Here is a 13162-nt window from a genome sequence, read left to right on the forward strand (position 1 = left end):
GGCCAATTAATGTAATCAAATTGGACCAAAACTTTTGGCACACCTTGAAAAGGAACCGGAGATATGCATGAGGGAGATATATTCCTTAATTTAAAGTGATAAAATGTTAATAGTTTTCGTAATTGGCAGACCCAGCAATATAACGCTGTTACACTTATGTTATTTGATTATCCGATACCTCGAAAAATAATAACTCATTCTTCTTCGGTCGAACTTCCAAAAGAAAATAGCATAACCATATCATATTCATTTGGTTGGTTTTCTAAAAAAAATGCAAATATATAATGTCTTTATCACGAATTAGATGTGATGTTAACAACAATGTAAGATGCTTTGTTTGCAAGGTTCATACTATGTAGCATTGGCTAGTGGTAATAAAACGAAACAACTCGAAAAGAAGGTGTATAATGACGATGACCGCGACAACGTCAAAGTCAATTCAAAAATTTGTATTCCATTCACTGAGCTGAAGGATGGAGTCGGTATAATACCTTTGTCATCAATTTTGCCACTATCATCATGTGCTGTTGCCTTTCCCTGCATCCGATAGTCTTTGTTTTTTTTTCTCGGAAAATCTGTTTAGACCTATGTAGGAAGGATTGAATGATTAGACTGACTAAACTATTGATAAAGAATGTCGTTTGCGTAGTTGTTAGTGTCAGACATTTGCCCGATCAATCGTGCGATTATTCTATATTTCGTTCTACCGACATATATTAATCTTCAAAGGTAATTATTGTCAGATTTCAAAGGATTTGCAATTTTTCTATTAAACTTAACACTGATACATTGTTGTTAAGATTCATTAAGATCTATACTGTCTAGTAGCTTAACTATACACGACCGTGTAGGAGGATTATTTCAATTTGGATGATGATTATTAGAGTGGCATATTCGAGTCGTCTGTCCAGTCTGTTGATTATAGAATACCTGATATTTCAAACAACACTGTGTCCTTCAAGACGTAAATATCAGACCTTTTCGTGAAAACTTTAACTGTCCGACCAGTGTCGTTTTTAGGCTTGCAGAGTCACCAGGAATAACAGATTATTCTCAACAGCCATTGACGTGCAAATGTACTACGGGTGCCATCAGTAAGCAACGAAAATTGGGAAATAATACCGATCCAAATAATCCATTATACACACATATAAACTTAGAGTGAATATAGTCAAAAACCTATTTAGATTGATGAATAATGCTAGCATGATATGTATGAAGTGTATAAAAGTTGTTAGAGTATAGCTTTTATTGCATGGAGTTTAAGTGATTTGTCAGTCTATGTATGGAGTGTATGTAATTGGTCAGTGTGTTTATTGTATGTGGTTAATTGTTCAATATTTAACAATATAAAGTTCAGTGTTTCTGTTGTTCCGTTGTTTTCCTCTTATAGTTGATGTGTTTCCTTGGTTTTGGTTTGTGACTTGGATTTTTTTTGTTTCGCTTAATCGATTTATGACTATTGAACAGCGGTATACTACTGTTGCGTTTATTTATGTCATGCTTTATACTGATATTCTTAATTTGATATTCATGTTTGATAATATATTTCCAACTAATATTTGGAAGTTCATGATTATCAAAACCGTGGTTTATAGTGCTTTCTTTCACGTCCACAATGCGGTCTATAAAAAGAATTTGAAAGAACTAAAATCTAATTAATATTGTAAATATTGAAACAAAAGTATTAGATTTTGTTTTTTTGTTTTTTTTTTTTTTTTTTGCGGGATGGGAATTTTGTTAATAAAATGAAGGAAATTACTGGATAAGTGGGTAAGAGAGAAACTTGAATGAAAATCGTAAAAGGGGAGAGGGGGCCTTGACAGTTAACAGACGAACGAATTAAAATATCAATTTCAAGATGAAAGAAAGATTAAAATAAGCCTAAATGTTCCTTTTGACCAACTTAAAAACGAAAAATGGTGAACAAAAAGCTTCAAGCACGAAAACACGAAAAGTAAAAATTGCAACACCGTTGCACAAAAACTACCATGTTCCATCGGTTTGAAAAATTAACAATGGACACTACAGTTCATAAACTTTAAAACTTCAGATATTTTTGCTTGCATTTATTTTTGTGTCTTTTAAGAATGAACAAAATGTTGTGACTATTTCAGTAAAAACTGTAAACATATATTGCTATCATTTTTGCAATATCCATTCCTTTGTGTAGCAGGATCTGTTTAGCCTTTCAGAGCACCTGAGATCATCCCTAGTTTTTTGGTTTGGTTCGTGTTGTTCAGTCTTTAGTTTTCTGTGTTGTGTTTTGTGTACTGTTGTTTGTCTGTTTCTTTTTTAGCCATGGCGTTTTCTGTTTATTTTCGATTTTTAAGTTTGATTGTTCATTTGATTATTTGAATTTTCCGATCTTTTTATGTCACCTAGTACCCGTAAGCGATAATATGCCATTGATCTATACAGTTTAAGTGTTGCAAACGTAATTTAACTAGAGGCTCCAGAGAGCCTGTGTCGCTCACCTTGGTCTATGTGCATTTTCATCAAAGGACACTCTCCAACATTGTAGACAGGAATAGAATTCATGACAAAAATCTGTTCTGTTGATTTTGTATTGCTGATAGTTTAGCCTTTTTAGTTTCTCTTTATCTTCTTTAGCTTTTGCTCAAAACACAAAAGAGGATAAAACAAATCTCATATAAGGGCAATCACTCCTATAAAGAGTGACAGTCTACTAAACTATATCGGCAAAATTTGACTTGTTACTAGATATTGACTTGCTGTTTATTTATGTGATTTAAAGTGTATATTTATCTATTATAATTTTCTATCATATATGGCAACATACAAAAAAAGGTGAAAATAGTTTTTAAAGGGCAATACCATTTCCTCCATATTGTCTTCATTGTAGATTTTGTTTTGCTGATCATTTTTGCCTAGCTAAGTTTCTATATGTCTATTATAATTTTAAGATAAAAGGCTAAAACGCAAAAAATTGGTCAAAATCATCATCAATGGGCAATAACTCTAATAAGGAGTCGATTGACGATTTCGACCATCTTGACCTTTTTATTGAACTTGTCTTGCTGATTATTTTAAAGTTTCTCTGTATTTATTATAGTTTTCAAGATAGTAGGCAAAAATGAAACAAATTGGTAAAATTTGCAATCTAGGGCAATAATTCCTATAAGAAGTCATATGACAGTTTTGACATGTACGGACAATTGGTAGAGCTCAACATTTTGAACATTTTTGCTCTTGTCAGATTTTCTCTCTTTATAATGGTTTTCAAAATAATAGACAAAACTTGCATTTTACTCCATATGTTCTATTTTTAGCCATGTTGTTAACATTCTTAAAGCTTTAAGCAAGGAAAGTTTCGGACTTTTACTAATGATGTTATAAACGGTCCTGTGGTTTAGATGATACTAAAAAGAGATATCTAGGTACTTAAAAAACAATAAGTAAACAAAAACAATAAGAAAATGGATAGAAAATGCATGATAAGACTAACGGCAGTCAAGACATCACTACACAAAAATCTAACAATTGAGGAGCACCAACTCAACTCTCATCTGAGGGTGACTGAATGTGCTGGAGAAGGGTCAGCAGTTCCAGTTCAACAGGTTCAACCAGTGACACCTGCCTTGGTGCTCCTGATCAACTAGATTGGTGAGTCATATCCAGTAATTTGGTATATATCATATAATGATGGATTTATAAATGTCTCTTTTCTAAACCTTATAATCACAAAATTTAAAACATGTAACCTTTGGTCTTAAACGTGACCGAATGTGAACGTTTGAAGTTAGATAAGGTTTCCAATAAAGGCAACAGTAGTATAACTGTGTTCAAAATTCATAAATCGATTGAGAGAAAACAAATACGGGTTACAAACTAAAACCGAGGAAAACACATCATTTATAAGAGGAAAACAAAGGAACAACAGGAACACTGAAGTGCAACAAAAGCAAACACCAACATACATATAAACGAACTATTTGATAACAACTGCTATATTCCTGACTTGGTACAGGACATTTTAAGAAAAACAATGATGGGTTGAACCTGGTTTTATGGCTAGTCAAACCTCCCTCTTATATAACAATGTTAAAAAAATATTGCTAAAATGACAACACTACGTGACAGAAATACAGCACAAACACACGCAAGAACACTCATCACAGAGAAACGCACAAACAAATAATATAATAGTCGACACAACATGCAAACTGCAGAACAAGGCTTGTACGATGGATAAACAAGACTTTTACAGGTGTCACAGAAGGGTGCGTAGTTTCTGGACAACTGACACCTCTTGTGTTGTTACTCATTGCAAGTAGATATTCGATGATCAATTTGATATTACCACAATCAACGAAAAAGAAAGGATTGCTACAAGGAAACGTGGAAAATATTCATTATCATTTATGACTCATATGGTGCTAAACGTTCAAACAAATCCTAATGGCGTCCTGAAAACATTCGAATGTTTCCATTTTGATTACTTTGATTAAATTGTCTTTCAAGCAATCTCAATAATATTGTATGAACTGCAAAATGCAATTCAATAGAAGTTATTTCAGCAAAGCCTTGTCTTAATCTTATTTATTTTTACTTTTTGGTGGCTGTTATGAAAAAAATGAAAAGTCTTATATAATGTCGTGACTTACTAAAAACGTTAGATAACATTTGATGTTTTCAAATGATTCGATTTGAATATTATTTGCTTGAAATTATATATGGTTGTAAAATATGGACTGTTGAGCAGACATCTTGAAAATAGTGGCCATATTATATTTTCCAGAGTGGATCCATATCTTGAATTTTCATCCAAATATATATCTACAATTGTGCAACGTTTTGTGCTTTTATCATTAAACCTACAATTCTTCTAAAAGTATGCACGAATCAGCTGGACTCTATACTTCTTTGGGAGATTTGTTGTTGTTTTCTGAACTTACGTTATTACAGTTTCATCAAGGTACCTTTTGCTTATATACTTATTGAGATTATATTGGGACAGTGGTGCTAAAGAAAACTAACTCGTTAAATTTCTCCGCATGTTCATGTGTCTGTCAACGATTTTAAATATGTGTGTCCTTTATGAAATTGGTATTCATTTTGATGGTACATTGTAGTAGATACTATACTGTCAGCTAAATCGATTTAGTTTATTAGACAACGGACACTTTGCTGGACATTTTGTGAACGACATTGGTCTATTGATGATCATAAATTAGTATCTATAATTATATTAATCCTTTGATTTGTTACATATTGTTTCGTGTTGTTACTTTCGTTTCGTTTTTATATAGCAATAATATATACCCGCATTTCATTATTCTTTCCCAGATGAAACCTAGAGGATAATAATTCAAATCCAGTTTCTCCCACTACGTAACACGACCCAATCCCAATGGGAAGGGGCGTAAATGATTTCACTCGAGCTAAAAGAGTGTCCCACTGATAGCAAGAGAAAGACCCTTGCGAAAGTATCGTTATGAGCAAATTTGTTTCCCTTCCAAATTCTATATATATTTCTATTGGCGGTAAAAGTAATTACCGTGATTACGCCTTGATCATTGTTTATGGCCCAACCATCCATTTCTCGGTCATTTTCATTTCATATTTATAACATACCATCTAATGATTTCATGGACATTTTCTATTTTGAGTTGAATGGCGTGATAAGCCAACAATTAATCGGCATCTATCATTGTATCTATATACATGTATTCATAAACGTTTAGACATTGTTTGTATTTTTAATTTTTAACAAGTACACCAAATCCGTAAATACGTAATCTCTCTTTAATCTTGAGTTAAAGTTTTCTTCAGTTTAAAATCAATCTATTTACGAAACACTAATTTGACAAGTGAAATTAATCCTCCCATTATATCAGACAATAATCCTTCTTTTTTGTTTTCAACAATATTTCTTTGGTTTGTTCTTAACGCATTTTCTGTCATTTTTTGTTTGAATTCATCTTCAGTTTTCTTCAATTGCTCTTGCAAATCTTTCTCTTTGTTCTCCTGCTCCAGCTTCAGTTTTTCACTTACTTCTTGAAGCTGTTTCTGTAGATTTACTTTGTTTCCTCTGTTTCTTTTTTATTGGAGTTTAAGGCATCTTCCAATCTAATTTTCTCTTTCGTTTCCTGTTCAAGTTTTTTCTTGTATTTATCTTCTACTTCATTTCTTACCGTTTTTTTTTCTTTTTCCTTTTGCTCTTCTAATGCTTCCTTTTCAATAAGCATCCTTCTCTGTAGGCCATATTCTGCTTCTTTGTATAGTTCATTTGTATAACAGGATCCCCCATTTTCACTGCACATCGCCTCTTTCATTTCAAAAAAGTCATCAACTTGCTCCGTATTCGAATGTCGAAAAGGATCATTGTAAAACGCAATGAATCTATTTCCGCACTGACTCAGTATAGTTTTTAGTTTATTCGGAACAGTTTCAACGAATTGATCAATCGATTGATTATGTTTGATAAGTTTATCCTTCATAGTGAAAAGAACAATCATATGGCGAAACACACCTTCACCAAAATGATTAATAAAATGTTTGACTGTATCTTCCTCTTCCTGCGTAAATCGACCGACACTTACAACAAGGACCATTGCATGAGGTCCCGGTGACGTCATACCGATACATTTGACTATCTCCTTAGTAACATTTGCATTCGTCGTTGTCGTATCGAATAAACCCGGGGTATCAACTATAACTACGTTTTTCCCTTTCCGTTCAGATTCTCCGCGTTTACAATTTCCAGTTACTGAAGAACCGGAATTTTTGGATAGAAAATAATTCCGACCTAAAAGACTATTTCCTGTTGCACTTTTCCCAGCTCCTGTTCTTCCAAGAAGTACTATTCGAATTTCTTTATCTTCTGCACTGGCTTGTAAGTCTACAAAAGAATGAAACGTAAGTTATGATTTGTTTTATCACACTGTATTACACGCTTATAATCTTTAAAAGTTAGATATCCTATTTTAGGAAAGGCTTCGGTTTTGTTTCTTTTGGAAAATCTTGAACTAATATGAGCCAGGTGTTACCGTCCGAAAGAGTCCGTATACATAGCTAATTTACACTGATTTTTGCAGAAATGAAACTACAGTTATATTATTTTGATTATTGTTTATTCGTATTACTAAAGCCATCATTTTTTTTTACATTTCACAACGTACATGAAGTATGAAATTACAAACAATCAGTATTATCATGATGAATAAACTTCTTTTTGGCTCTCTGCACATATTTCAGTATTGAGAACATGTGTTGGAATTTAATCTTTCATAATGTGAAGTCAAAAGCCAAAAATATTAAGACATTTTTTTTCTATCAAAATCTGATGACTCTTTAGTGTATATATGACAACTATTAAGTGTTCATGATCAATAGAGACTAGGTAAACTTAAATTGTACATTCCTCGAATATGTGTTGGATTTAGATCTTCAACATGTTTTTTCATTACTTCTTCCGTTAGTTTTTCTGAAAAAAAAAGAAGTTACTCCAATTGCAATACATTAAACAAAACATTTATTATGCATTTCATTAGTCTGTTTTTAGTTCTAACTACGCACATGTTTTGAATAAGATTATCTTTGATGTTTTAATATGAAGTTCTATCAATGTGTCCTATTGTTTTCTCTGTTTCTGTGGGTTTTTTTTTCTTATGTTTTTGTTTGATTTGTTCCCTTTTTGTTTTGAACCACTAATATATGAATAAAAGTAACTAGCTGTTAATATACGCTGCTAAAATTTTTCCACCTTCTGTCGAATAAATTAAAACAAATCGAAGTATAAAAATAATGTCAGCTTTTGTTTACTATCAGCTAATCCAATTTTATTGGTTTGACACTATCTAGTAATTCACAGTTTGCATGTTAAACAACAAAAGAATATTCCAGGTTATTCAATCAACCCTGACGTACATATGTATTAAGTTGTTCTTAACAGTCCTAGTGATTGGATAATCCGTATACAAAATTCAGACACTATGTGGACCTTTTGTTTGTATTGTTTAGGTAAATATGTTGCAAGTTTGCTGTCTGCTCATGTTTACTCAAATTATCATCTATTACCAAAAAGCAATTTCTCTATAGCCGTTTAAAATCAGAGCATGTGATCTTAAGAAATATGTTTAATATTTTCTGAAAATGTATTTTGTATTACTTAAACATTGGAAATACTAACTTATTTTTTCATCTTGTTCCTCAGTTTTCTGAAAGAAAATATTGATTAAGAACATTTTACTTGAAGCTTTAATTCATATTTGACTATATCAAAAAAGAAAGTGAACTCTGGCGCTTTATAATAGTAATTTCTTTTTTTGTCTCTACCGCCTTGTAAATACATGCTTATTATTGGAAATAAAGTCGTCATGTCATAGAGGATTTTATAATAAAAAAAAAACATTCCAATAATGAAACGATATAAAATATGCAGGGAGATATCATTTAAGTATCATTCTTTAAAATTTAATTATATTATGTCGAGCGGTTTAGAAGAAAATAAGAATGAAATTAATGACAACATGATGTACTAAAAGACAGACCACATGTGTGTACTACATTTTTCATTCAATGCCACTTTGATCTGCCGATTATGGCAATAGCCAATTCCCTTTTTTATACACGAGTAAGTTATACGTGTGTTATAGTCCTTGTATACAGAAAGTAAACGGATTGACGTGTCCAGAACATATATAACTGAAATTGTTTGAAGTGTATTGGTTATGCCATGGTCACATATATTTTTTTCTTCAAATTTTACATACACTTTCTAAATTTCGTATCCTTTCCCATGTTTCCTATAAATCGTTTTCTAAATATTTTAATTCTGTCTGCACTTTGATGTTCTGATTGTAATTTTCAGTCGAACAATTCTGTACATATTCACTGAGAACACGTGTCTGTCGGCGTATTTCACACACTTCCTCTAAGCCAAGCGGTGTTCCACTCAGAAATATCAAACCTGACAAAAAAGAAAGGCTGTAGAATAACTGTTGCGGTAACATACTGATAACTTAAGAGGTTTGTTATGTGTTGAAGCACGGCATGTTTTGTGTTGCAACTTTCTGTGATTTTGTCATTGAAATTTATGTTGTGTTCTCAGAGATATGTGTTGTACATGATATTTTGGGCTGTTTGGTATTCATTTTGTGTTATCTGTAATGACAGTCATGGCAAAAGTTTGTGTGGCATCAGTACTTTTGGTCACTATCAATATATTTTGTGTCATCTGGAATTTAGGTCAAGATAATAGAGTGTGTCTTCCGGAATTTTGGTCACTACAATATATTTTGTGACATCTGAAATTTGGTGGCTAAGTTGTATTTGATGTGATCTGTAATTTTGGTGAATGCAATAGATTTTGTGGCAGCTGTGTTTAAAACAGTACAATAGATTATGTGTCATTTGTGACTTTTGTCATTTCAATATAGTTTGTGTCATTTTTAATTATGCTAGCTACAACATTGTTTGTGTCATCTGTGATCTTGCTCACTAAAATACTTATGTATCTGAAATTTATATAATTAGATTGCAATGTGTATTTGATTTTGTTGTGAAAACTTAATGGTTTGCCGATTCTTTTTTGGGTCACAGCAATATTTATGACTGTTGTCTATGTTTGGGTCACAACCATATATTTTATGCCATCCACATATATTTTGTCATTTGTTTGTTTGGTCACATAATTATGTTTTACGTTGTCTGTGATTTGGATCCAAACAATACATTATGTATCGTTAATATCTTATATTATGACTGCTATTTTGATCAAAATATAGTTCTTTAACAATAATGGTTGCATTTGAAGCGCATAACTGGATTTACCTTCGTCAAGAACACTTAAACCAAAACACTGTTAACCGGGACTGCTCTAATCCGCTATATGACTTAAAAAGACGTAAACAGAATTAGCAAATCAATCTGAGGTCAATTTGCCTCAGGGAATTGGATTCGTGGTTTCTAGATAATTTCTTAATTTATGAATGAGGAACTTTCTATCAGAATATGTTGTAAAGAATGTCAGTATCAAAGCACTAATCAACACAGAGCTTCTGTCCCATTTCATAAAAGTATATACGTTTTGACAATAGTTATAATGACTGAAAGTTTAACCTTATACTGGATCTTAATGTTTAATGCAAGCAAATTAGGTCAATATATCAGTGAAATACGAACAAAAATAAAATAAGTGACACCACTAACGCCAACGACGAAATTTAGTATGGCTATTTTTCGCTTTCGCGACAAAATGTTGTAGGCTGCGACAAAAAGTTCATTGAACATACAATACATTTGTGTCATTGTGTACCATTTGTTGCCCATGTGTTGAGTTGACTCAATATTCTCTTTTCTTCTTCGTTACTCAAATCAAGGTCCTTAACAAGTTGGCTCATTAACTTGAATGAATCTGTATATTTTCTTCTAGTCCATTCTCTAAAGTCACAATGTGCCCAGGGATTACGTATGTCTACTCGCATCTGAAAAATTGAAAACATGTGAAATAGTTTAACAATTCCATAAATGAAGATATCAAAATGTCCGTATTTGAAAATTAAAAGGAAAAAGAACTTCTTAGGAAGCAATTGACGGTTGTCGTTGGTATGTGTCATATTTGTTATTTGTAAATTGTTTTGTTATACATTAAGCCGTTAGTTTTCTAGTTTGAAATGATTCACATTTTTCATGTCAGGCCTTTTATAGCCGACTATAAGTTATGGGTTTACCTCATTGTTGAAGGCCGTACGGAGGTCTATAATTGCTTTCTTACATTTCATTTGAACTCTGTAGGATAGTTGTCAAATTGGCAATCATACCACATGGCCTCATTCTTATACTAAAACCAAATATATTTCCAAATCTTATCAATTAGAAAAAGTATTTGTTTTTGCTAAATTACATATTGCATTGCTTTTAAGGACAAAATATTTATATACTATGGGTTATGTGGCTATACTGGTTGAAGATACATGTAGTATCAAAAGTACACGAACAGTCATGCAATTACTCGTCTATAAAACTATTTCGAAAATTGTTACCTTGTCAGTACCCGTCGTCTGTACACCCGAAGAGAAGGAATTGATGTTGATAACCAACAACTGATACAGAAGCTAGCTCGCATTGCTAGTTTATTACTTTAAATTGAAAATTGTCCTTTATATTTTTTAAATGTATACCTTTTTAGCATCAGTCCGTACAGTTGTTGAAAATGTACTGATGTTGATGACCATTCCAAGCAGAGCAGATGTGTCACATGACTCATCAATTCCAGAGTAATGAACCATATGAGGCTGTAGGAACAACTTTGACAGATCCACATGGCTTGTTACTTTATAATCATATTTCTGGTAATCATTAACCCATTTGTGTCTGATCATTTTTTTCGCTACATTCATGTTGTTGTTGATTGATTTGTAAATAAGAAAATGTTCGTTTGTTGTTGGGTATTTTTTCATATATCCATTATACCCCTGTGTATCGACAGAGTCGCTTGATACCAGTGAGTCATACAATTTACTAATTATAGGATTAACAAAGTTTCTTAGAAGTGGAGAAATAACGGAGTGAAGACAGATCCCTACAATCAGCCATCTTTTCTTTTCGTCATTCAAATATCCAGGTGGACCTAGAATTTAATCAACATAAGAGAGGTGGAGCTCACACAATCGACAAAATGTAAGTGAATACAATTATATACTATATCATCTATCCTTCCGATTCCGTTAACAAAAGTCATCCTTTTTCTGGTTATAATTTATCTGTTTTTGCAGAAAACAATTATTTGTTTAGAAAGGTAAAAAACTATTGAGGAGTAGACTAATCGTATGTCTTTTCAAAGGAAAACAAACTAGTGCGAACAAACAAATTGATTCCATTGTTACCAATCCTACACTAACAGATTTATACTTTCTTACAAAATGATTTTTTTTTAATTCCTTTATTTTTGAAAAAAAAGTGTTTCATTATAAACATATTTTCTTTAAAATCAATCGCCTTGATGGTTTCCAGGTAGCGCGCTAGCTTTGAGTGAGCATGGTGGGTTATTGGTTACTTGAAAATATGTGTTTGCACTCTCTGCTTAGCTCATGGAATTGGGTTTAACATGAGCAACACGACGGGATGTGGATCAGATTCTGCTTGCCCTTCCAGAGCACCTGAGGTCACCATTGGTTTTCAAGCTGGATTTGTGTTACTCTGTCTTTAGTTTTTTCTATGTTGTGTTTTGTGTACTGTTGTATGTCTTGTCGTCTTTACCCTTTTTTTTTGCCATGGCATTGTCAGTTTGATTTCGACCGATAAGATTGAATATCTCTTTTGAATCTTTTGCCTCTCCTTTGACATATATTGTCCTAATATGCATGTATTATTAATCACTCGACGATAAACACAAATCCATTATCATCATCCTTTAAAATTTATATGTTAAAATGTGTTTACCTGTTCATCATCCTTCCCTTGCTAAAGTTTAGAAATAACAGAATGACACAAAATATTAAATCCGCCCGTGTATGATAAAAACACAAGATGTATACAGCACTCAGTTGACATAAGAACAATGAGTCAACAATGACAATCAAAATATGAAACGCACTTTTTAGCACATATCAAAATCCCTGTGTGTGGTTTTTTTTCTCTCAGTAAAAACGTTTGAAAGTCAGGGGAACTTCTTGTACAAGAATCATATTATTTATAAAAACAAGTGCATAATTTCGGAGGTACAGTTATCTCCCTTAGATAGACTTTTCTTCACTTAAATAACTCAGAATTTTTTTTTCTCTTCAACAACTTTACCTAATAGCATTGTTCTAATAGAGTGTTTAAATATCTGCCATTACAATTCATAAAAATACCATTTCATGCACAATGAAAACATATTTGTTATGTTTTTTTTTCTTCAAAATATTGCCTATTTACAAGCCTCAAGAAGAATTTTTTAAGGTTTTGCACAATTACGTATCATCTGTGTTTCGATTGTTATAATCTTCTTAAAATCAACGTTTAAATAACTTGTTTAAAAGTGATGCGAAAACAATGAAAACATTATTCTAGGGTTGTTTTGCCTTCCAAAAACATTCATATTATAGGATTGGTAAAACAAATGCTAGTAACAATATTTAGTAACTTGTATGGAGAGATTATTAAAATATTGATCACACAATCTAAATGGAACGGATTTACTTAAACTTGTAGG

General features: G+C 32.1%; 2 protein-coding genes and 1 long non-coding RNA gene across 3 annotated transcripts; all 3 read right to left on the bottom strand.

The window, feature by feature from the left end:
* Positions 1-6041: 6041 nt before the first annotated feature.
* Positions 6042-6878, bottom strand: LOC127736826 (GTPase IMAP family member 9-like; the record flags this gene model as incomplete). Its single annotated transcript, XM_052247417.1, has 1 exon — positions 6042-6878. A coding segment is annotated over one exon (837 nt), but the record flags the coding sequence as incomplete, so codon positions are not given.
* A 24-nt stretch (positions 6879-6902) lies between these two features.
* Positions 6903-8752, bottom strand: LOC127736850 (uncharacterized). Its single transcript, XR_007999220.1, has 3 exons — positions 8739-8752; positions 8156-8183; positions 6903-7450 (listed from the first exon to the last, which is right to left on the bottom strand). It is a non-coding gene; the product is annotated as an uncharacterized LOC127736850 (long non-coding RNA).
* Positions 8753-8763: 11 nt separating this feature from the next.
* LOC127736841 (uncharacterized) lies at positions 8764-11635 on the bottom strand. The gene is made up of 3 exons (XM_052247429.1): positions 11148-11635; positions 10283-10451; positions 8764-8935 (listed from the first exon to the last, which is right to left on the bottom strand). The coding sequence occupies exons 1-3, from the start codon at positions 11424-11426 to the stop codon at positions 8772-8774; spliced, it is 612 nt and encodes a 203-aa protein (XP_052103389.1). The 5' UTR covers positions 11427-11635; the 3' UTR covers positions 8764-8771.
* Positions 11636-13162: the final 1527 nt, after the last annotated feature.

Source organism: Mytilus californianus, unplaced genomic scaffold (assembly GCF_021869535.1).
Source record: "Mytilus californianus isolate M0D057914Y unplaced genomic scaffold, xbMytCali1.0.p SCAF_38, whole genome shotgun sequence".
NCBI classification, from domain to species: Eukaryota; Metazoa; Mollusca; class Bivalvia; order Mytilida; family Mytilidae; genus Mytilus; species Mytilus californianus.